The sequence below is a fragment of the Cheilinus undulatus genome, linkage group 1 (assembly GCF_018320785.1).
Source record: "Cheilinus undulatus linkage group 1, ASM1832078v1, whole genome shotgun sequence".
NCBI classification, from domain to species: domain Eukaryota; kingdom Metazoa; phylum Chordata; class Actinopteri; order Labriformes; family Labridae; genus Cheilinus; species Cheilinus undulatus.
This window is the reverse complement of record NC_054865.1, coordinates 52,428,364-52,453,597: the sequence shown is the minus strand read 5'-3', so window position 1 is coordinate 52,453,597 and position 25,234 is coordinate 52,428,364. Positions and strand designations below refer to the sequence as shown.

The 25,234-nt window shown below is 40.5% G+C and overlaps 1 protein-coding gene across 5 annotated transcripts in view; it reads left to right on the top strand.

Moving 5' to 3' along the window:
* LOC121507822 (transducin-like enhancer protein 3-B) overlaps positions 1 to 25,234 on the top strand; it is a 50,261-nt gene that overhangs the window by 14,010 nt on the left and 11,017 nt on the right. The window contains exons 6-12 of one of the 5 annotated variants that reach the window (XM_041784196.1): positions 1,740 to 1,802; positions 3,242 to 3,316; positions 17,169 to 17,373; positions 18,593 to 18,609; positions 23,230 to 23,352; positions 23,974 to 24,024; positions 24,444 to 24,599. In XM_041784196.1, coding sequence (XP_041640130.1) covers positions 1,740 to 1,802; positions 3,242 to 3,316; positions 17,169 to 17,373; positions 18,593 to 18,609; positions 23,230 to 23,352; positions 23,974 to 24,024; positions 24,444 to 24,599 — 690 coding nt within the window. Of the gene's footprint in view, positions 1 to 1,739; positions 1,803 to 3,241; positions 3,347 to 17,168; positions 17,374 to 18,550; positions 18,610 to 23,229; positions 23,353 to 23,973; positions 24,025 to 24,443; positions 24,600 to 25,234 lie in introns of all 5 variants that reach the window. The other 4 variants (XM_041784180.1, XM_041784171.1, XM_041784187.1 and 1 more) reach the window with 4 other exon arrangements.

Here is a 25,234-nt window from a genome sequence, read left to right as displayed (position 1 = left end):
CTCACCTGTCAGACTGAGCTGCTGAGACACCTCTGTGTTTTTATCATACCAACTCAACACAAAAACCACAGTGTGTTTGAATTCAGTGAATATTTTTGGCTTAAGATGGTGTCTCTGAAGTGGTGATTCTCTGTGAACAAATGGATGCCTTTCTTTGTGAATCGGTTTGTGGTAAGGGCTTGTGATGTTGTTGCTCTAATAGCAGAGTGTATCAGTGCACTGCTGTGTCCTACAAGCCCCATGTTGCTCGCCTCGCAGCCATTTCCAGAGAAGTGGTGTGATACTGAAACACTCTAATCCTACTGTGTGTCATTGTATCCAGCCCCCGCTAATGATGATGGTTTATGAGTCTCAACAGAGCTCCCTCCTTCGCTTTCTCTCAGCCCCCCCACCAGAGCGGCCCCTCCACGTCTCCCCGCTCCCAGTTATCCCTCATTAATTTCCCGTGCCGATCAGATCGACAGGCCGAAAATTCAATTTAATGACCTGCCTCTTTGCTGCGCCTAATATGATTTTACAGGCTGTTCTGGTCAGGGCCCCAGCCCAATTTACATAACGATCAGCCGTGCCAGATAGCGTTTCCCCAGCAACAGAAGAGGGGGAAGATGAGAGAAGAGGAGGGAGGGCACAGAGGAGAGGAGTGGAGATTAGCAGGGAGGGGTGTGAAGAAGCCTTTGGAGGAGGAGAGGGGTGAGGCTGGATGGAGAGAGAATGCACAGTGCGTCTAAGGTCAGACAGGGGGTTGTGAGATAATTCCTGACAGGCCAGTAAAGGTCCGCCCCCCTCCTCTTCTCTCCTTCTTTTCCTGTGTCCCCTCCACTAAGAAGAAAAGAGTTACACAGAGAGCTGTGCAAAAGGCTACCGGCACCTCCTGTCCCCCTTTTCCACTCCCTCTCCTCCCTCCTTTCACAGTCAAAAAAGGTTAAAGGAGAAAATGAGTGGAATGCAGCAGCGTATAAAACGGCGGGAGGACCTCAACCCACCCCCACCTCCCCCCACCCACACCTGCTGGGCTTCCACCCTTAATCTCTCAGAATCAATTAGTTCACCTCCTCTGGTTCAGTCAAACTACATTACCTTAGTGTCAAATCAGTGTTTCACTTCCCCAGTCACCCCCCCCACACGCTCCACCCTTTCTACTTTATTCTGCTCTCTACTTTTGTGCTTTTCTCCTCCTTCTGCTCCTCTCTGTACAAAATACAGACTTTAAAAAAGGAAATGGGTTTGGGCCAAATGTCTTGGGACGTTCAAGTAGGGTAGACGGACAGCACAGCGGATCCATTTGTCTGAATGCAGCGCTGTAAAGTGCTCTATGTTCGTCCAGCCTGCTGTATCATCTTACTGTCCCAGCTAATATTCCAGGGTCGATACAGAGATGCCTCTGATAGATACGGCCAGAGAGTTAACCTGTCTGCCTCAGCATGCACCACCCCCTCTCTATGGGCTGTAATTATGAAGTATGGACCTCATTATGGTCTCTACAGCCAGATGGTATTAGCATATTTCAAACTGCTAATGAAATAAGGCCTGAGTCTAATGGAGGCAGGAGAAAGAGGGAGGTAAATTTGTTTAAAGGCGGCTCCAATTTAGCTAAGAAAAACATGATCTGTCCAGAAGGATGCTGCAGACATTTACCCATGTGTTACACAGGTAGTTAAACTACTTCATTGTCATAGTGCCTGTTGCAGAAAGTGTACTGAAATACTGTGGTTGTAACATTTCCTCTCTCTCCTTCACAGACTGAAATTGCCAAACGTCTCAATGCGATTCTGGCTCAGATCATGCCGTTCTTGTCACAAGAGGTGAGTGTCATTTCATCCTGCAGCTTTTTTTTAGAATGAGGTTCATTTCATTCTTTGTGTCGGTAACTGTGCAATACACCATGACAACTGCTACTGTGCAGAATTAAGGAATGAGAGGGCATCTTATTGTAGTACAAAACATGCATCCATTGCATAACGAAGATCGAATTTTTAGCTGTAACCATCATCAGGGAAAAGTTAGTAATTTGCTAATTTTGGATCTGAGTCACTAAGAAGTGCTGTCACAGTTCCTTCTCCACTTGTTATTTAAGAAACAGCCAAATTAAGTGCAAAACATTAGAGCTCAGAGTTCTGAAGAACTTAGAAAAAGAAAAGTACATCAGACAAAATGTTTATTGATCCCACAAAGACGCCTGTGACTAACCTGATCAAATGAGAAACTAAGAACAAGGTGTCTGTGTCCTGTACCACATGTATTCTCTGTAATTTTCCACTTAGTGCGAAAATCAAACATGGTAAAAACGATGCCTCAGACACTTTATTAGTCAGTTGTTTCTAATAAAAGTTTTTACATTGACTCATCATGGGTTAGTTATACCCCCCAACATCACGGTTTGGGGGTCATGCTTCAGTGCACAGTCACAAGACAAATACGCCTGAATGGAGAAAAAAGGCAGTCACACATGGCAGTATTTACCTGCTAGTCTTGATGGAAATAACACTTGTCACTGTTTAATTGCTACTAAACAAATCCGACAAGGAAGAAGCAGGCACAACAAAACATATGAAGAAGAAAAGCTGCATTTGGTAACATGAGCAGCAGAGTGATAAGGCTTGAGGAAATGACTGATGCTAATTGATTTTAAAGGCTACACATAGCTATGCAGGAGTAGAGATGTTCTCTCCATCACAGCATCTCATCCTGTATTTACATATGCTCAGGGTTCCAGCAGATCATTTAAAAGTCTTAAGTAGTCTTCAATTGCACATTTGAAATTTAAGGCCATAAAAAGCCAGATTTTTACTAAAGAGAGGGCTTAAATTTTAGACTTTGACTAAGACATGGTCTGATACAATCTTTGTTTTTGGCAAACCTTGTATGATTTTAATCATCTTTCCCCACAAATTGTTGCGTTAATATCATCCATAATTCAGTTTTTATTTAACAGGTCTTCCCTGCAATTTTTTTATTCTGCTTTTTAATAGTTCAGCTGTTTAAAATCAGCTCAGCACACCTGAAAAATGTGCACTACTGTCAGTAATAATCATACATGAGGGAACCTAGAATTATAAATCTGGAAATTTCTGTTGCCTTTCCCCCTACTGAGTCAAACCTGAACCGAACTGTGACCTCTGTAAACCATTTTACCTCTACTATCGTATACTGGATGCTCTAGGACAATCTCCTTTTATTTCAGTCTTTTGTAATGTTCATTATTTATACAGTAATGTAATCGGTGTGTTTCTGTGTCCTGCAGCATCAACAGCAGGTGGCTCAGGCTGTTGAACGGGCAAAGCAGGTGACAATGACTGAGCTAAATGCAATCATCGGGGTACGTGGACTTCCCAATCTGCCTCTCACTGTGTGTATACCCCCTTTTCTTCCTTCATTTAACCTGAAGCCAGGGGCAAAACTGCATTTATAGAGAAGGACTGGCACTCTAATAAAGACATTTGTTTTCTAGAGCTCGCCACTGTACGCTCAGGGGTTTGTTTCACCTTTATGGGCTTCAGATTGAAGACTTGCATTTCAAGAATAACCTGGAAAAGAGCAATAGATTTAAGAGAAAAATAATGGTGAAAGGACATAAGAGTACGATGGGATCATATAAACTGGAAACCATCTTCACTGTGGCATTTTGAATGTTCAAAATAAATACAAACTACTGACTCCATGTCATGTCCTCCTCTCTCATGCAGTCTGGCCCCTGTCTTCAGAGGTTTATTATGTTTTTATTTGAGTTCATGATGTTTGCGATGTGCTGTCAATATGGTGTTCAGTGGTGTAGTTTCACTGATTGTTGGTTAACCGTGACTTGTCAGCACTCTGTGTGCAGCTCTTAGCAGCAGCAGCAGCTGCTATGCTCTGATTTTCTGCTCTCAGACGGAGTCAAAGAACATCTGATATAAAGTAACACAGTCCGGGCTGAGATCAGATCGTAGTGTTGCTCAGATTTCACTTTGGCTGCACTTTAATTAGATAAAAGCTTCCAGCCAACAGACTTACCCAAACCTCCGACCTAGGAGCTGCAGGATTTAAGAGCAGTAAAGTTAGGACAAGCAGTGTGCCTGCCGCAGAGATTACAGCAGTGTGGACGTAGCAGGTAGTGAACATTTGTAAGCAGCAGAGGATAAAGGATATCAGCTGCACAGAAAAACTCCCAGTGTACTCATTCCAAAACATTCATATTTACATGTATGAATGCCTCAATATGTTTCAGTGTGTGTAGTATGTTTCTTTATTAATCATTCGGTTCTTTTTTAGATGAATAAAAATAATTCCGTGTTTTTGGCCAAATAAGACCGAAGTATGCTGCAAACACTCAGACCTGTGAGGTTGAAATCAAACATTTATCAGGTTGTTGCTTAAAAGCTGACATTAATGACTGATGTATTATAAAATACTGATGTTTCATCATTTATACATAACTTTTCAGCTTCAGTCATACTGTACTTGTACTGCTATTAGTATAATTTGTAAAGAAGAAATTGCAAATAAAGAGCTGAATGTTAGCTGGGATCCTGCTGAGAAATACAGTGATGCCACATGTGTCCATAATTTAGAAGAGAAGAATGTCACTTTGCTAGAATTGTTTCAGGGAACCACTCCATAAACCTGTAGGTTAATGAGGAGAATCAATTTTAATATGATCTATAAAAAGGGTCACATTTTTATTTGGTGCGCTACAGAGCTCATTGTTTGCCAGCAAGTTGTTACAGTGCAGTCTATTGCTCAAAATGAGCAAATACGGTTGGTTTTACTGTTAAAATTGCACTTTTTGCTTGAATTTTTCACACTGAGCCTGTGTATTTGAAAAAAGAATCCATCTTTGATTTAAAATCGAATGTTTTTCGTCTTTTTTTATGTCTCTTTGCAGACTGTCACAATAGGAGTAAAAGAGCATTTCTATTACAGGACAGACTTTAACAGGACAGGTCTTACTTAACTTGATATAACAACATAAAACACAACAAGAAATCATCACATCATGAGAGATGAAACAATGATAAGAGGATTAATGACAGATAAAAATAAATATATATATAGTAGAGTAACAGCAAAATGAATAAAAGAGTGATAAAAATAGATAAATAGTTAAAGGAGACATCACATGAAAGCACGTCTCTAAAAGTGAGTTTTAAGGAGTGATTTAAAAGGTGATACAGAATTTGCATATCTCTTTTGGCAGGTCTTTCCAAAGCCGAGGGGCTCTAACAGAAAACGCCCGGTTTCCTTAAGATTTGGATGAAATTAGATGATGCATTAATCAATTTGAATTACATATTTTTATCTACATACTTCAATCGCATTAGTAAATTCAGTTTTTATTAATGTACAGCCTCGTTAGCGATCATCAGAACATCAATACAAAGCTATGCTAAACAAGTGTGGTGTAAACATCTATAACATCTCTCAGTCAACATCAGTTAACTACTAGTTACTCAGTACCTGAAGTAAACTTTAAATTAAATACTTTTTACTTTATTTGAGTCAATTTATAGACCGGTTCTTTTACCTAAGTAAATTTTCACTAAAGTAACTGTACTTATACTTGAGTATAACATTCCTATTGTCTGTCCACCTCTGATTCACAACTATTGGCCTCTGGTCTGTTGACATTTTTGTAGTTTGTGTAGGTCAGGGGTGCCCAAATTCTTTTCAGTAAAGGGTTAAAAATGAATCAGGGTTCAAGGTCGCGGGCCAAAACTAAACATTAATGTTGCAGTGCATGAAATTTAATACACCTATACAGCATAATAGTGCAAAATAAAAAGTATACAAAGTAATTTTTAAAATAAATAACACAAATTTTTATTGTTTCACAGCATGAAATATGACACAAATGCTAGGCCTGTGTTTTCAAAGACATTTGGTGCAATATAAATTCAACAACATGGGACACAACATGCCTCTATGAAACCAAAATACTACATTTTCCACTGCCTTGAACAATCCTTTTAATATCAGGAATAGTAATATAATTGGACACCAGCTTTAGAAGTTTTTCTCTTATAAATCACTGTACTGTGTTTACATTAATTTAAGTTGAAAAATTAACCATGCAGAGCAGAACATGCTCCAAAGTGACAGACATTTAAGGCCTAGGCCTATACATTCTTCAGTGCTTGAAAAAGATGTGGAACAATACTGTTTTCATAGAAAGACATTGAGTGCAATGAGTAACATATAACACAAAATTACCGTATGGTACAAAAATGCTACATCCATCACTGCCTGGAGCAATCATTTTTAGGCATACAATCCTCAGTGCATATTACATGCAGAAGGCCTGTCAGTGGGAGACATAGAGCCTGTCCTTTGTCTTTAAAAGTCTCTCAATATCTCCAGCTCTAGCTCCAGCTGACTTACTGACAAAGTGAGAATGTTGTGCAGGTGAGAGTCAGTGACTTCCTCAATTTACACTTATTGAGATTCAACAGGCTGAAATCCTGCTCACAGACTTATGTGCTTCCAAACAGGGACAGCATCACCTGTGCATGTTTGCGGATCTTGGCATACCTGTGTGCAGGAACACATCTGTAAAAGTCCTGTAAGGGAAGCCCTCTGAACTTGCTACGGAGGTCTGAATCAGACTGAAGTTCCAGCAGTTCCATTTGAAGTTCCTCACTGACTGCATCCACATGTACAGAAAAGGGCTGCGCAAACAGCTCAAATGCTGTTGCATTTCCCTGAAAATCTTTGAAGCGATTATCAAACTCCACCACAAGATCGCTGAGAATGTCGAGGTATTTTTGTGTGTTTTCCTCCATCAACCCAACTTCTTTGAGGCTGGGAAAATGTGCCAAATTTCCTGAATGTAGACACACAAAGACAAAAAGAACAATTTAAGATGCAGAAATTTGTGGTGCTCCATTCAATGCAGCAACCTAATTTTCACTGACATGGTTAGGATCAATGATAAGCCTAATTAATTGTTTTGTGTTAATTTACAAAATTGAAATCAGACCTCACCTGTTGAGAGATGTCTGCTGAGCAACAGGAGTTTTTGCTTGAAGGCTCTGACGTGATCATACAGCTGGGTGATGATCTGGTCCTTCCCTTGAAGCTGAAGAATCAGGATGTTCAGCAGCTCTGTGATGTCCACAAGAAAAGCCAGGTCGTAAATCCAGTGTTTGTCCGAAGGCACTTGAATGTTGTTTTTCTCCGTAGCTTGAAATGCCCTGATCTCCTTGCGCAGTTCAAAGAAACGCCGTAAAACTTTCCCCCTGCTCAGCCACCTGACCTCCTGGTGGTACAGCACATCTCCGTACTGTGCATCCATCTCATCCAGAAGAGCTTTGAACTGCCGATGTGAGAGCGCCTTTGAGTGAATATTATTGACGATGGCAATGACATCTTGCATCACGTTTTTCAGGCCAAGGGATTTGGCACACAGCTGTTCTTGGTGTAAAATACAATGGTATTTTAAAACTGACCCACCAAACTCGCGGACTTTGTCTGACACAGGTACAGTGAGGCCTGTTCTTTTACCGACCATAGCTGGGGCTCTGTCAGTCGTGATGCCAGATAGGTTTTCCCACTTCAAGCTGTTTTTATCCATAACTCGCTGCATTGCCATAAAAACATCCATGCCTTTTGTTGTCCCTTTCAGTGTCTCAAGGCCCGCTAGCTCCTGACACACTTCAAAGTCCTTATTAACGCCTCGCAGGAAGACTAGTAGCTGGGCCGAGTCCGATATGTCCGTGCTTTCATCACACACGATGGAGAAGGCAGAAAACCGACCTGCTCTCTGAACAATTTGGCCCCGAACATCTTTGGCCATATCCTCAACGTGGCAGGCGACCGTGTTCCGTGACAAGCTAATCTGAGAAAAAGTCCGCGTCTGATTTGGACACACCGTGTCAGCCGCAACTGTCAGACACTGTTTCACAAAATCACCCACTGCAAAAGTCATCCACTTCTGACAATGATGGAGCTAATCCGATAACTTGCACGAGTGACATTTTCTTGCACAGTTGACGGCTGGAGTAGGGTGCGTTATTGGGAGGTTAGCTTTAATATTAAGTCTCCAGCCTTCACCTTTCGCTCCTCTCCGGTATATTTTGAGAACTGATGGGAATGCTGTGTTTTGTAGTGGCGAAAAAGATTATACTCTTGTAAAACAGCGACTTTCTGCTTACATATTAGGCATACTGCCTTGAAATCAATTACAGTGAAAAAAAAACTCATGTTCCCAACTATTTTTAAATTTTCTCTTGTCCGTGTGCCACTGCCTCCCACGCTCTGTCTCTGCCATGACTCCAGCTTGACCCCAGCGTCTTCTCACTGGCTTACTCTCTGGTCATGAGCTGTCAGATCTAAGCTGACGGGAGATCAACAGCGCCACCCTACCCCCAATGTAACACAATGATAATTTGTGGTCAGGAGAGGAAGTGCAACAATAAATAAATATTGAAAGAAATATTTAGACTGCTGGCAGAGGGATAATAATATTTTTTTTAAATAATCCAAAATTTGAACATAGGCAGCGGGCCAAAAATAACCGCTCGCCTGCGGGCCCCAAATTGGACAGCCCTGGTTTAGGTTAATACCTAATTTAATCTCCAGTTTGAAATTCAGAATCCGATGTGAATGTGTATTTCCCCTTAGCAGCTTTTAATCTAAAAAATGTACCTCCAGTATCACCATATTTCTCAGCAGGTTCCAGGAAAACTACTAGCTCTTTATTTGTGGTTTCCTCTCCACAAATAAACTCAAAGCGCCTTTTTCTCATTTGCGTGAACTAAGAGTATCTGCAGCAATCCTACTTTTTAAACTTCACTTCTAAATCACTAATTGACATTTTAATGGAGCTATAGTTCTAAATACACACTGAACCCACCCAGGTTGGTGTGCTTGTGTTAGTTTTTTTTTTTTCTTTTCACATGGTTTTATTTAACCACTTAAAGCTAAGCTGTTTCTCTGTAGGCAGCCTGGACCCAGATAAATACGTGACTCTTTGATTAGCCCTCAGTAGCAGAGGTTTGTCACCAGTTAGCTGGTCTCAGTGGTTGGGGGTCAAGTCTAATGAGAGCCAGATATCGAGATTCGATTAAGGTAAATGAGCCAAGAGCACAACCCGCAGTTTTCAAGGTAATTACTTCCTGTTTCCTTTTCTTTGTATTCCCCCAACCAGCTCAGTGAGACTCTCCACAGTGACCCTGCCGTCATAAAGGGTGGGCAGGGCCAGACAGAGCACACATACACAGACGCACGGATAAAAAGCTTTAATCATCAGGGCAAAGACCTGGCAGGTGATCAATCTTCATGTCCCCACAGTGTGAATGAGCCGGTGCGTCTGGTGTCATTAAAGTCTCAGAGATATTCACAGAGCATGAGACTCTGCTGCTTCATACAGCAGCTAGATCAGATATGAGTCTAGACGACCACGCACACACTGGTACGATGGACTGTGTTTTGATAAGTGATAAAGTATGCTCGGTATATTAAAGTCCCTGGCTGCATCACTGTCTCCTACCAGGGTGAGGTGACTGAGGCCAAATCGAGATAATTAGTTTAGCCTTAGAGGACAACCTGGAGGACCTGATCCAGGTCAGCTGATATGAAAGGAGGAAATTTCTCCCCATTGTAATTTTTTAATCATGCTAAAAAAAACTGTTTAGTCAAGAAAATATTCACTATAGAGGAAACTTGCAGCTAAATTGTGGGTGCTGCCATCTTGTGTGGCTGTCATAACTGCAGTGTCTACTGCGATCTGCTGACTGTGGCAGCAGCAGAGAGTATGACTAAGATGGTCAGCTGATAAAGGGACCTTTATCTTAACTATAGTTTGTACATCTCATACATTGTTTACCATATCTAAGATCTGTTTCAGAAATTTTGAAAACAGAACTATCAGAGCTATCTGCTTCATATTTGTGAAGAGATGCTGTTTGATAAATGTTACTCTAGTGGCTAGTTAGCTTAATAATTTAACAGCATTTAATCATCACAGAAAAGTAGTGTTGGGGAAGGATTTCTTAAATAATTGTTCATTATGCACAAAAGAATTAAAGCCAAACACTTGTGTTTTTGGCTGTTTTGTTTGGCTTTATATGATGAAAACAATACAAATTGATGTGTATTTTTGACAGCAATAGGTCACAGTGTTTTTTGTGTGGGTCGTGTGGGGGGGCAAAGCTCTTCTTAGATATGTGAAAGGGGGGCTCAATGGAAAAAAGGTTGGGAACCACTGTATTAGACAGCTAGTTAATCTAGAATCAGGGGAGTCCGTTTTTGGTGTCAGATAAGTTTTTGTACTGCAAAAACTATTTAACAATCACGTTTTTGCAATGTAAAAGAAATTACCAGAACACATCTGTAAATACTTTCCATGAAAAGCTGTTTCAAAATCTCTTAAAACAGATAGATGCGGGGTGCACCGGTAGTCGAGTGGTTAAGGCATGCACCATGTATGCAGGCAGCCTGGGTTTGAATCCAGCCTGCCGCATGTCTCTCCCCCACTTTGTCCCTGTTTCTGCGTCTATCCACTGTCCTCCTCTATCCAATAAAGGCAAAAAAAGGCTGAAGACAAATCTTAAAAAAACAAACAAAACAAAACAGATATATGCATGCGACTGCAGGTCACAACCTGGTGAAGGATATTTGTTTTCCTCTTTGAGAGGAAGTCTTTGTTAATAAGTCATACTGATATCTGCTGGCTACTGTAGAAGCACAGACTATGAGCAGACATCCTGACATCCTGATCAATACAAGACTATATTTGAGTTCTGAGAGTAACGGTAAACTCGTGATCTTCTTAAACCATTCTGATAATCAAGAAAGTCTTACAAATGAGCTGGGATGTATTTGGTAAAATGGTGTAGGCTTTTGGATTAGCTGATGTTTGAATAGAAGTCGCTCATTACCTTTGACTCTGGGAGAATAGGATCAGGGGTTTTTATCAGTTGTCTGGCATTTGATAAGCAGTGGCAAAATGAAAGAAAAGTTATAAAAATGACTGTTTCAGCCCTATTTTTTAAAAACATTTTATTTAAATATACCTATACTTTAAAAGGTCTAAGATTTATCATGATGTTATTGATCCCTTATGAATGTCCAATAAATAGACAAGTAAAGAAGCTGACAGCTGAACAAATTCAAACCTGTTAAGAGGATCAAAAGACCTTGTAGATAGTATTCATGGTTTCCATAATAATGATAAAGGACATGAGCTATCTGTAGCCAAAGTGTGCTGAAGTGTGTGGAGTTGACAGGAAAAGCTAAAAAAAACAAACGTGCCTCCTCTGTACTGCTCTGTAGTTTGCATAAATTGTGCCTCGAGGCAACATGTGATTGAGTTTGATTGTCAGAGGTGCCTTCTCATTTCCATCCTCCTGGCCTCATTTCCATGATTCAACACAGGCCAAGATTGTATGGAGATAAAGTTTAATGAGTCAGTACAGGTGCCATGCTGCTCATCGCCAGCCCCTATGTAAATGTTCACATGACAACATAAACCTGTGTTACCAGGAAACTTACAGAAGAGGCTTAAAATAAGCAAAAATACCATATTTTTGATTTTGTAAAGCAGGAAGCTCAGGTAATATGATTATAAAATTACAAACTTGGACGCCATTTCTTTGTTTCATTGCATTCGTAAAGTCAAAGTGCCATCATGAGAATGCCACTCTGGACTAATGAAAGTTTAATAGATCTCTCAACTTTTACCCACTGAGCCCAGTGTTGTCGTAAATACAAGAAGAGATACGTTATTCAAAGTTAAGTAACTTTTGAAGCATAAATCATAGCCCTTTCCCTTTTTTTCCCTCTCAAAGCCCTCCCCTGTGCTGTTCTAAAAACATTATTCATGCTTTTGTAGATCTTACAGAAGGTTTTCTAGCAAGCCTGTAACTTTGGTGACTTTCCAGGGTCTTGAAAGATTAAATCCACACCGGTAATTTAGATATTGAACATCTTTTTAACCATTTTATGTTCCATTTTTTTCTGTTGTCCCTGCTAATAGCTTTAGTGTTAGCCACTATAGCAATTTTCCACAATGTATTGTGACAGACTGTGACAACCAATGGCAGGCTGTTTTGTCATCATGTGTGCAGAACAGAGCATGTGCAAACACATTGAAACTGAAGGAGAGAGCCTGAATGACTCATAATGGAGAGACAGAGACAGAGTGGCTGTTAACTGTGTGCAATACATGAAAATCTTTGAGTCTTGATTTCCGTTTATTTATTTATTTATTTTTTGCCTTTATTGTCCCATAACGTTTTGTAAAATTCCCGTGACATTACTGCAGCAAACATATTCTTGACTGTGCATCAAAGGGTTGATGTTTTACAAGTTTTTTAAGACAAAAAGTCCAGGTGAGACCCAATGGTTAAAAAAATAGCATAGGCATAAGGCTCAGAGGGCAAGGAATTAAACAAGAATAAGTAGATGAACCGATAATGTAGCTATCTAGGCTGTGGTCATAATGTTTATTTTAAATTCTCCTCTTCTTTTTCTCTCTGTCTGTGGCTGAATCTCCTCTCCCTCTCTCATTTGACCCAGCAGCAGCAGCCCCCTCATAGTGTCTACCCAGCCTTCATGGTCAGTTTTCATAGAGTCTTCCAGACAGAAACAATCTTGTTTATTTCAGTGTTCTGGATTGCTTGCTAGCACTTGAATGTATGTATTTGGTAGCAGTAACAATGCTTCTTGGAGATAAAAGCATGACTTGAGTTGGTGTGTGCACTTTCTTCTCCGGTGTGTCTTCTAATCTCAGCCAGGTTTCCCATGTCTCAATCTTATTCCAATACTGAAATCAATCAGATGTATTTTTAGTGTCAAAAGCAGTCTAATCTTTGTCGCAACAACTGAAGGAACTAAGATGAGCCACAGAAGCTGTTGTAAAGCGCAGGATAAGTAGGTAATGTGGTGATGACTGCCAGACTTATTAAGCTGGTCTGCCAGCTGGTTTGTGCCGGTGCTGTTGATGCGTGTTCCACCTGACAGTACTGTTCTGCAGGGAGCCAGCTTCGCCTAGTTAACTTTAATTGCCTGTTTCCTGTGGAAGTTGCCTGAGCTGCAGCGGCATTTACACATAATGAAAAAAGATAAGTGTGAAAGGAAGCCAGCTCTTTATCCATGAATATTGAATTGGAAGCAATTTATTTTCTGAATTTCTCCCTCTTTCTCTCCCTCCCTTCGTCTCTCCTCGCTCCTCTTCTCAGCCATAGCTCATTAATGAGGCTTCTTGATAATGATCCCTGCACGCTTTTCCTCATTAGGCACACTCAATAGGGACGTCCCTGCCTCCATCCCTCTCTCTGTCGTTCTCTTGTTATTGTCTGATTCTGCCTCTCCCTTCTTTTTCTTCTCTGGCTGCCCCTTTCCTCTCTTTCTGCTCGCTTTTCCTTTTTTCACAACAAATAGGCGGCTCGGCACACCAGTACAATATCGATTAACAATGCTGCTCCTCAGTCGCTTCTATCCATTGTACGATTTCAGGTCCAGCTCCACATAATGAGCTGACTGAATAATGGCCAGCTGCTAAATAAACCTTTAAATGTGGTAAGCCACTAGATATACCCTCGTCTAGCTCTTGTAATGAATGTATGGATGAGCTTATTGAAGTTCTATCTAGCAAGCAGAATAGCAATCATGTTTTTTTTCAGTTTTAGAGAGGCAGTTGATGGATGTGCTAAGTGTTATTTAACCTTGTTTTAAAGCACTTGCTTCCCTCTTGCCTGAGTGGCTATTTAACTCCTGTCTATCTACTCTCTCCTCTCTGGCTGCCTCTCTCACACACATCCATGGCCTCTTGGGAGCTGTGTGTGTATGTTCTCTGTTGTGTCTGTGCTTAACTGCATTCTGCTAGAGGAGTGGGCGTGCTTGCTTGGTTTTCCAGAGTGTTGAAAGGTTTTGAGGTTTTGGAGTGTAGACCTATTGATTTTTTTAACTGTCCCAGTGATGATTGAAGCACAGAGGTTTGGAGGAACAAAAACTCCTGGTATCATCTCTGACATATTCTGTTCAGTCAAACATATCTGTCCCATGAAGGTCTCGTATTATGAGTAAGTGAAGATAAACAGCTACTGGAGAGCTGGATTAAAGCACAAATACTGTAAAAGGAGTACAGAATATCTGGTATTAACTAGGGCTGCAGATTTATTACAGATACAAAACACAGACACCCCAGAGCTGATGAGATTAAATTATATTATTCATTTATTTATCATGGATGAATTTTGCTACGAAAAAAAAAAAAAACTTTAAAAGGCAATGGAATGACACAAAGAATATAAATATATTAGGACTGCCATCATTAACACAATGTAAGGATTTCCATAATTAGTACATGTTTTTTTTTTTTTTTTTTTTAAATTAAGATTAATCCAATGGTTTATTGTCAGGGTTGATGTTATTTTTTTTTTTTCAGGGCAGATATCAATGCCGATTATTAGTGGCTCATCAGATCAGTAACCGGTATTTGGAACCGAAACCCATTTATCATGATGTGCACAATGTACTTAATGTGGCAGAAGTAAAATTGCATGATCAAAAAGAAAAGAAGGAAAATAAACAATATAGCCCTATCTCTATCAGCATGAGAAACAGCACAGAGCAGCACAGTGGAAACAGGAGATGAGTGTATGATGTCATACACTCACTGTATAAGTGGCACACAGGATTAAGTATTAATTGGCTGATACTCGTGAGATCTAGCCAATCAGATTGTGTTGTATACAGAACATTTAGTGAAACACAGAGAGTGTAAATAAAGCCAGAGGGGAAGATACCCTTTTCAGTGGAACCAAAGTAGTGTACCTTTTGATTAATTAACTTTATCGATTAAATATGTAAAATAAAATGCAAATACTGGCAAAATGCCAAATATCAGCCACAATAATCGGTCACGCTGATAATCAGTCTACCCCTGCTTTATTGTCCCAGCACACTTTGGTGAAGCCACTCCAGCTTCTCCCTGCAGCCACAGTGATGTCAAATAAATCCACCACTGCTCCTTGATGTCTTATTTATCTCAGACAGCTTAGTGGACAAGTTAAAAGTCATCTGCACCTTGTGTTATCAAAAACTGACATTTTTACAGATTCTTTTTTCTTCAATCCATTACAAGCTCTTTTTTCTTTTATAATCTGTTATTTACATGAAGTTCTTCGTTTTCTTTCAAAGTAAAAGCAGATCTGTATCTACACAGGAAGTCTGATGCACAGTTTTGGACAGTACAAAAATCCAAAATGAAACAATAACAGTTTTAAAAGCAAAATAGAGACATTTCAAAATGTCCTGATTCTGTGTTTTACAGGCTGTTAGATATGTTTGCCTTACCTCCCTCCTCTTTCACATATATAGACTCTTTCAGATCAAACTGATCACAACAGCCAACTCAGGCTATGAATGAAGAACTTTGAGTTATAGTGAGATACTGTTGATGTCTACCTATGCTTTTACTATTACCTCTGGCAGACATTTGATCATAGAAAAGTGACAGATTTGACCAATAAAGCAGCTTTTTTACATCCCTGGTTCAGATGGGTCAGGACCTTAAAGGTTGCAACCCCTTTATCAGCGGATTGCGAATGTATTCCTTAAAGAAAATATGTGGCAAAAAGTGAATAATATGCTTTATTTTGAAGGAAATGTCTCCATCTCTTGTTTTGCCATGTTTTTTTTTTAAAAAGTCCAAACCCCCATATTTTTCATTTAAAACATTTTGGTATGTTTGAAAAAGTCAAAAATTTGGGCTATGGTTGGTCAACAATGTAGTGGATCCTGACTCCAGGCTCGTTGAGAACCACTGTTTTTATCTTTAGTAAGCCTAGGCCTTCAAAGCTGATTGATATTATACTTCACAGAGCTTTTCCAGTTGTTGCTTGACCAAGTTATCAGCTCATTATTACTTGTTGTCACATTGGCAATCATTTACTGACACACAGACAATTGCCTTCAGCACATCTCTTCTCTCTCCTACTTGAACTTTAGTGGACATGTAAGACACACAGTGAGGGAATTATCATGGATTTTGAATGTCTGATAGCCCATTACTACAGCATCTAACCTAGCACAACAGAAAACAGAACTTGAGTTTCATAAGTGATTTTACGAAAAAAGATCTATTTTAAGGTCACCAGTGTTTCATCTCTGGATGAGAAATGGTTATTGGTTAACATTTCTCCTCATATTTCTGTTAATGATAAAAATAATTACCATTGAAGTTAAGGCCAAGTGAAGGTCAAATGTATCAACTGTCTGAGCTCTGTGGTGAATACCGCCATAATCACATGACACTGCAAATCAATGAAGAAATTTGTTGCCAGCACTTTCAATTATTGATTAACAATTAAATCTGTTTATTATTGCAGCCTTAGTATAAACCCAGAATCCTCTCACACAAATTACTGAAGCTCGTCCGCATAACAAACCTTCAAAAATTTTTATAAAGAATCCACAGAAGTTTTGACATTTATTTTATCATTGATCAAGAATAACATCAATGACTGGGTGTTTCCATCTCTTCAGAATTTATGATTTACTGCTTTTATTCCTCAGTTTTAACTGAGATTTGATCATATTTTTATTTGCTTTATTGCTGCACAGAAATTTAGCAACGTTAGTTGGGCTTTTTAAGAACAGACAAGAAATTACCCTAATCCTCTGGTATTTATCAAACTAAACCATTACTGAATTAATCAATTCATGAAGTTTATTGATACAACCATCTGTTAGTCACAGCAATCATTTTAGCATGGTTGCACATCTTTAAAAAAATGTACTAATTCATAAGTGTGCAGTAAGTAAAAGTTAGAATGTGTTCAGTCATTAGGAAAGTGGATTTATTATTGCTTTCTGATGCAGCTCAGCCTCTTTTATTGTAATACTGCACAGGCAGACAGATGCTAATGACTCTGAACTGCGCAATAAAGCCTAAATTATACAGAAATGTTTGAAAATGAATTTGTTGTGCTGCCTAACACATTCATCCAGATGATACTGGTACTGTACAGCTCGAGTGGTGTACAGAATCTGTTTTTCCCCTCAGCTGCTGAATGAGCTGGACCAGCATGTTGGCGCTCTCTGTCAGTCTATTCTGCATAAACGGTTTGGCCTTGAACTAAATGTGGTCAAAGCCCGCTCTAATGCATGAGTGGAGTGTGGTCATCCATGGATTCACTTCCCAGCCGACCCACTTGTCCTCTGTCTTGTCTCTGTGCGTTTGTTTACAGCAGCAGCAGCTCCAGGCTCAGCACCTCTCTCACGCAGCCCACGGCCCCCCTGTCCAGCTGCCCCCCCACCCATCAGGCCTGCAGCCGCCTGGCATCCCCCCTGTGACGGGAGCCGGCTCTGGCCTGCTGGCTCTGGGTGCTCTTGGCAGCCAGGCCCACCTTCCTGTAAAAGACGAGAAGAACCACCACGACCTGGAGCACAGAGGTGAGGAGCATAACCTGCCACACACACACACTGCCTGCAGCAATTAGTGCTGATGGGAGAGTGTTCCTCCTAGAACTGGTTCTACCAGCACAGTGCAGGCATCATAGAAACAAGCCAGCAGGTGTTTGTAGAATGTACCCAAGGCTTTTATAACTTCCCATTAACCCTTTACTAATGCGTTATATATAATTTATAAGTCATTAAAAATAGACAAGTATCGACTTTTGGGCTTTAAAACACTGTCTAGTTTACTGCTAAGCGCAATGATATATCTAATAGATTAATTAATTAGTTGTGGGCGATAAACCCTCAGATTGGTCTTATAATTAAACATCAGTCAAGAGTTTTATTACTTCATAATAAGCTGAAAGAGGGGTTTAAAGTTCTGGAAATAAGAAGTCACTGATTAAAGGGGTTTCTTTAATAAATGAGATGTATTTAAGACTAGTCAACATGTAGACCAGGAGGATTTAAAGGTTTTCTTCCTCTGTTTTCAAAAATAATCTTATTCACACACTAAATTCTTAAAAAAAACCATCTCTGTTATCATGAAAATGCCAAAAAGCAAATGCACATGTGCACTATGTTTGCAGTCAATTGACATGCCCGTGTAGGGTTCTGCTCCAAGGAAGAAAGGGTATTTTGGTTCAGTGCAAAATCACACTGCAAACTACTGGCCTGGCATGTATACTACACTGTTTTCGGTGTTTCCTGCAGTCTCCTGTGCATAGAGATTAATTTCAAAACGTCTCTGTCTGCACATGGAACTTTTTGAAAACAAAGACTGATAACAGAGCACAACATTATCATGTAAAAGGCCCATAAACTAAAACTCAGAGTTCAAATATATGAGTTTACCTAACACTTAAGATCTGAAGAAAACAACACAGTGTGCTACTTGTTAAGGACGAACTCAAGCTAGGAGATTTATATCCTGGCAACCTAAAAACTCTGTTGTCTTAAATAGCTGGTTATTTATGGAGTAAAAGACTAGTGAAGCATGAATAAACCTTGTTTAAAAGGGGCAGCATTATAAAAGGGTACCAAACCTATTAATGCTGATTTGCATACGTGAGTAATTTTCAAGCTAAAAAAAACAATGTCATTACTGTTTTATTCCTTTTTTTGACTCCTGGTGACACCCATACTAATTTGTGTTTTGCTTTCCTCTCTCCTGGCCCCTCATCTTTTCACTCGCCTCTGGCCATTCCTCTGAAAGAACGCGAGTCGAGCACGGTACGTTGACTTTCCTCTCCTGTGTGTGTCTTGACTTTGGTCTCTGGCTCACTGTGTTTGGTGATTAGGTGTACTTTACATAGACTTAAGCTCCCTGTTCAATAGAAATTCATGCTCTCTCTGTAAGAACACACACATTTTTGTACTCGGGAGGTAGACTGAAATCAAATAATGAAGTCTGGCCAAATAAGCCAGTGCCATCTAATCCAGGTGGAAAATGACTCCAATCACTGGGTGAGGATTAGCAGTCAGCCAGCTCCTTTAATTTCAGCACAATTAAAAGCGACTTTGACTCTCCTTCTCTTCTTCCCTCGCCACTTTAAAGGATTCACTGTTGCATGTGTCCAATACCTGACTACTTTTCATCTTCTTTTATCCAGCATTCTTTTCTTCTTTACCAAACATCTTTATTTTCTGCCTCCTTTCTTCTTCTTATCTCACTCATTTGCTTGTTTCCAGCATCCCCCCTCAGTCTCTCTCTCTCTCTCTCCTCCTTCTCATGTTAAAGTCCTTGTTTATTGGACTGGCTTAAAGCTCTCAGTGAGCTGGAGCGTGACGACCTGCTAGATCTGCTCAGCCAGATTGAGTTCCCATTGACTGGCCATCCTGAATGGGCCCACTCATGTCTGAAGGGAACCCAAACTCTTCCCCCGTCTCGTATGGTGACGAGCGGCTGCCAGTGCTACCTTACCTGATCTCCTTTCTGATGCACACACACTCACACGTCCTGTCCCGTTGTCTCTGGTCATCTGATACCAGAGTTGGAGGCAAGTGCAGGGTTATTGAGTCTAAGCAGTCCTTTAAAGGTCACAGGCTCAGACACAGACAGGCTGGAAGAGATTCTGTCAGTCAAGCAGGCAGCATCCTCACACCAAAGCAGCTCTTTGTGGCTTTCAGCAGTAGCTTAACAGATCTTCCAGATTTTAACTTAAGATGGAGGAAGGTGGAAATTGCAAAAGCAACTGCCTGAACACAGTCTTGTTTTCACTGTTAATTTCCACTCCCTTTTAAAACCCTTTCACATAGTTTTCAACTTCTCACTTCTCTCTACCACTCCTCTGTCTCTTCCCCTCATTCGCAGCCAGAAATCTCTTCCCTCATTCACCAAATCTTCCTCTTTCTGAAGGCAGGGATTTGTTGAGCTGCCTAACAGTGTGGCCCAGCCTCAGGGTTTGCTTGCTTCACTCCCCCCTCCCTTCCTCCTCCTTCCTTGCCTGTCGGCCTGTTTGGCAATGCTACCCCTCCACACCAGTGCCCAGACTACAAAAACCCCGTTTGCAGCTTCTGAGAGAGTGCCAGCCTGTCCGGGCATTCCCACTAGTGGGGAGAACTCATTGCCACACTGCTACGCTCTCATGGCTTGCCAAGTTCCTTTCCTGTTTTGCTCTCTTGTCTTTCTTCCTCTTTTTTTCTCGTTTTCTCACTCTGCCTCTTTCATGGCTCTTTTCTCTGCTGGCAACACCCTCTTTGTGTCTTCACATTGCACTCTGATCCAGGTTCTTTCAATGGCCTCTTTCTTTCTTCTTTTTTTTTTTTTTAATTCTGGTTGATTTTCATGAACTCTGCTGTCATTCTCTGCTGTTTTGTCACTGATCTGCTACAGCCCTCACACGCTCTTAGTCTGCCCTTGAAGTCTTTTTTTGTAGTTTCACAGAGAGACCTTCATCCCTTTCTTTTAATTTAATATACTTCCATGCAGCAAAGAGGCAAAGTGCAGGAAAGAATGTGAGCTGTTTGGTTTGAATAGTTTGAGGTGCTTCAAGCATGTCTCTGACCAGGTCACTGTGAGGCTCAGACAGAGGATTGACTTACAGGTTGTGTGATTGTTTTTACATACACATATGCACCAAATTTCCCATGAAGCACTCTTCTTCTTCCTCACATTTTCACCTCAGCTCAACCTGCCTTTAGCATCACCTAGCTTGCGAGTTAATGCTTTTGTCTTCAAGCGATGTTTTGTGTGTTTGTGGGTTTGCTCAGCTGCCTCATCTGTTTCCTCCTTGCTCCATTGCCCTGGCAGCTGTGGCTGCTAAGCCATCCCAGAATCCTCTCCTGCACCTTCTATCCCATATCAGTCCAGGAGCATTGTGCGTTTAGCTTTACAGTCAATATTGTCACAGCTCCAGCAAAGCCAGAAGCAATGGCTGGACTTCAGTGCACCGTTTTTGTAGTTTCAAGTTTTTGAGGGTAAAATGCTGCATCTAAGTACCAGAACAGTCACTCAACAGGGCATGCCATGGCTTTGAAGTGCTGATTTTTAGTTTGAAATCACTTGAATCTTGCATCATAAACCAGTTTCTGTTCATCAGTCTAATTTTTTCCAGATCTATGTGGTGCAATCCATAGTGATGACCATAAAGCTCAAGTATATTCTTGTTTGAAGCCGATTAGATGGGCATTGACTGCAGGGATGCACATTATTATTGGTCTATCATTATTGGAAGATATTAGCTGAAAAAGTACATTATCTGTATTGGCAGATATGAAAAATTCTGCTGATATTTACACAGGATGCCTACGCAGTCTTAAAAAGTATTAAAAGTTGATAAGTCAATGTAGCCTAAAAAGTCTTAAATGCAAGTATATAAGGCCTTATATTTTGTTGTTTTTCATTTTTCTATTAAAGATGTTACAGTCCACATAGACTTATGGAAATATAATACTGAAATTAATATAACTCAATAAAGTTAAGCTGCAGCAGTAAAGTGATCATTAACGCTTAATTCTTTGCATCAGAAAAAATAAAAAATAGAGTATTTTAAGTGTCCTGAAAAGGGCATTTGTAGCTATTTTTTTATTTACACCTAAATGTAGGCTGTTCTACTTTTTAGCTCTAACAAAACTTGTAAATAAGTACTTCTAGATTGTGATGCAACTACTTTTAGGCCACTTAGGTAATAAAATAAAACCTTAAATTCAGATTTCTTATGATATCAGGATTTATTTTTCAGTCCAATCTCAAAATACTCCGAATTTATATAAAATAAACCAAATTTATATACTAGAATATGACATACTGGCACGTTCTTTTTTGTTGTTGTCACACTTTTGTCTCACTCTGCACAGAACAGATTCTTAACTGTTTTTAATGTAATAGGTTAGAAAATCAAGATGCAGTAGAGGCCTAAAATGTATGGCGAGGGTCTTGAAAAATGTCTTAAAGTATCAAATTTAATGCCAGATTTATACACCCTGTTAATACTGATATTTCAGCTATAGAGATCCTCCTGTATCAGCTGTAAAAGTTAGTGTAGTTTTGGACCAACAGACCTACACCAGCTAGTCCTTTTTACTTACACTTTATTTGAAGGGGTATGCATAAGACTGACGTGAAACTCATGACCATGACATGACACCTGTCATTCACATGAAGGAGGCTTTATGAACGTTTAGGAATGCTGTCAACTTTAATGTGATAATTAAGAGCCTACCTACTGCTACCCACACCACTATACCACTGGAAATCCCAAATCAAGAGTGGAAGTTTTCAGTTTACCTTCCACTTTGGTTGCCCTGCAGCTTTTTTCCCTTCCTGGAGAGCCACATAAGTAAAAACAGGATCTTACCCCACTCTGCCCGATTGTTTCCAGTCTTCATGCTAGGCTAAGACAGCTGGCTTCAGCTTTACCTCACTGTACAAAGAAGCAAAAAGGGATCAAACAAGGTCAACTTTGCAGTAAAGATGACATAACTGAATTACACTTGCTGACAATATTCATAAACATTCATAAAGCCTCCTTCATAAGAATTACGGCTGTAATGCCACGATTATGACGTGTCATGTCATTCTCATGTTGTGTTCACACCAGACACAAATGATTGTCTATTCCCATGTATCTGAACTCGCAAATATAGGGAGTTTATCCACTTAACTTATCAAAAATTTGCACAAATAACCTACTCCACCCACATGTCAAATTGCATGAACATGAGTGCCCAATAGACGCATCCTTCTCCCACATCCAGCATTTTAGGCAGTTGTCAACAAACATGGCTGAGCGTGACTACATTGAGTGGATTGCAGTGCTAACTTGGTAGTAGATGGCTGTAATCATGTGAAAGACACATTTTCACAACTAAACCAACCTCCTCATTCACTACCATCTAAGTGAGCTCCTTTTAATTCCTGTGCCAGTAGAGCAGGCATGTTGTGTCGTATAGCTCAAGGTAGCCACAGACAGAGTGCACAAGTTTCTCCTCGATTTTCCAGTCGAATGAACTGGTGAAACTGTACAACATGTCACCGAAGGATCTCCATGCCAATTGGCTATTGCCGTGCAAGTGATTTGCTTGAGTCCAGATTTTCTGCTCATGCAAATGAAGCAAAGAAAGTTTCTTTACATTGACTTTATATGTAATTAACTTCCAGTTTTTAAGGACTGAAATTTGTGAACTTGTTCATCCTCAAACTTGAAGTTCCGTATTTTCAGGAATTAAGTTTTAGGTCTGAACTACATTTAAATATCAGTATTGGCTAAAGTTAATTTGTAAATAACTGCATACTGGATATCTGCAAATATTCCAATATCGTGCATCTCTAAATGAAGGTGTTTTCAGGATGTTTTGAGAGAAGCACAGAGGGAAGAAGAGACTGATGTTGTATGTTGTTGTCGTTGGCAGAATAACTCTGTGTCGCCTTCTGACAGCCTGCGGGCAGCGAGCGAGAAGCACCGTGGCTCTTCAGATTACGGTCTGGACTCTAAGAAACGAAAAGTGGACGACAAAGACAGCATGAGCAGATATGTGAGTGTTTTTCTTTGCTTCATACTGATGGGAAAGCAGCTCTTCTACTTGAGCTTTACGCCTGCATCTAAACTGGTTTTTGGTTTTATTTAATCCATGGGTGTTGACTTTAATAAGCCCCTCTTAAAAACAGTTACCCTTGAGAACAACTTTGATTTTATGAGCCAACCAAGCTGTTGACTTATTAACAGGCTGTTTATAACAGTTTTTCATCACCATGGCTTTGGAAATGCTTTATTTCGTAGGCCAGTATTTTCAGAATAATTTCCAAGGAAGTGTCCTGACATGGAAGGAGTAATTTGGCTCTTCAAGTAGTTAAAATAAACTTGGTTCAACTGGTACACGTACAGTTTTTCCAATTAAAGCTAAGTTAGTATTTCAGCCCTAAAGTAATAAGGGCAATTTCTCTGGGAATTAAATAACAAGAATAAAGCATAACCTGACTTATATCCCTACAAATACATGATTTTCTACAAAATGCAAATGCCTCTCTAAAAGTTTAAATTTGGCCTGACTTTTTATTGTGATCCAGAAGTTTAAAAAAGGCTTGAGTTGTTTATGCCCCTGTTCTCTAGCGCTGTTAGTTCTCTCCCAGTGACTAAGTCTGTCACTCCTTTTCAGGACAGTGACGGAGACAAGAGTGACGACTTGGTTGTGGACGTTTCCAATGAGGTAAGAGTGTTTGAACTGAGCTGCTCAGCCACATTCCTCAGTGTGAACGCCGCACAGAAACTAAACACAGCGCTCTTTTGTCGTTTGTCTGTTGGAGCCTCAACACCTTTCACAGTGCTGCCAAAAAGTCTGTCATAATATTGGTTGTGGGTTTGTGTGTGCCATGAGTGTGTGCTGACTTGCTGTATTTCTTTCGCCATTCATGCAGAACGTAAGACAAAGAACACAAAGAGAAAAGGGAGTGACAGGTGAATGAAATGTGTGTGTATGTGTGAGGGAGAGTAAGAGCACGCATGAGTATATTTATCAGTGTTTGCACATGAGGCCCTGGTTTGTTTGACCTACATGTACATGCCAGTGGCTTTCCTCCGCTCTGTTTGCTCAGCCTCGCTCTCTGTCTGTCTCGTTTAACTCCACAGGATCCGGCCACCCCTCGAGTCAGCCCCGCTCACTCTCCTCCAGAGAATGGCCTGGACAAATCTCGAGTCCTGAAGAAGGACGCTGCCCCTAATAGCCCCGCCTCTGTCGCATCATCGGGCAGCACGCCATCCTCCAAAGCAAAGGACCACGCCCATGTGAGTGTTTGTGACAGCTAGGTTAGAGGGGGGATGAAATAAGGAGGTTACAGTGGAGGGGGCGAAGGGTGAGCTGACAGACTAAAGGGCATTTGTCAAGTGAAGTGGGTGTCTGTGTGAAGGACTTATACACAGGAGGCTTAGCAGGCGGCAGCTAGAAGGGGCTTGAAGGGGCAGAGGGTGGATGCACTCTCAGGAAATCAAACCCTGTGGCTCATACCTCTCAATCTCCTTTATGGCTTACCCAATAAATGGTCATTTCTCCCTCCACCCGAGGCTGTAAATAACCCAGAGACACCGCAGTGAGGGAACTGCTGTCTCCACTCTTGTTTCTACTCTTCTTCCCCCTCCACCAATGATTTTATCCAATACTGCAGCTCTTACTTACAGGGTTCATTTTGGTAGCTATTTTAAATGTACTTGTAGTCTTAGGCTGGCCACACATTACAGGATTTTAAGCCCAGTTTGAAGCAAGATCACCTCTCCCCTAGGTTCTGACTGGAGCTTCGTTTCAAATGACATATTTGTCTGAATGATCCTCATGTGTAATGTCAACACGATTATTTTACTGCTCAGGATCGCATCGTAGCCTCGTAGCCTGATTTTAGACAAAAGAAGTGCAGGTGTGGTAAACT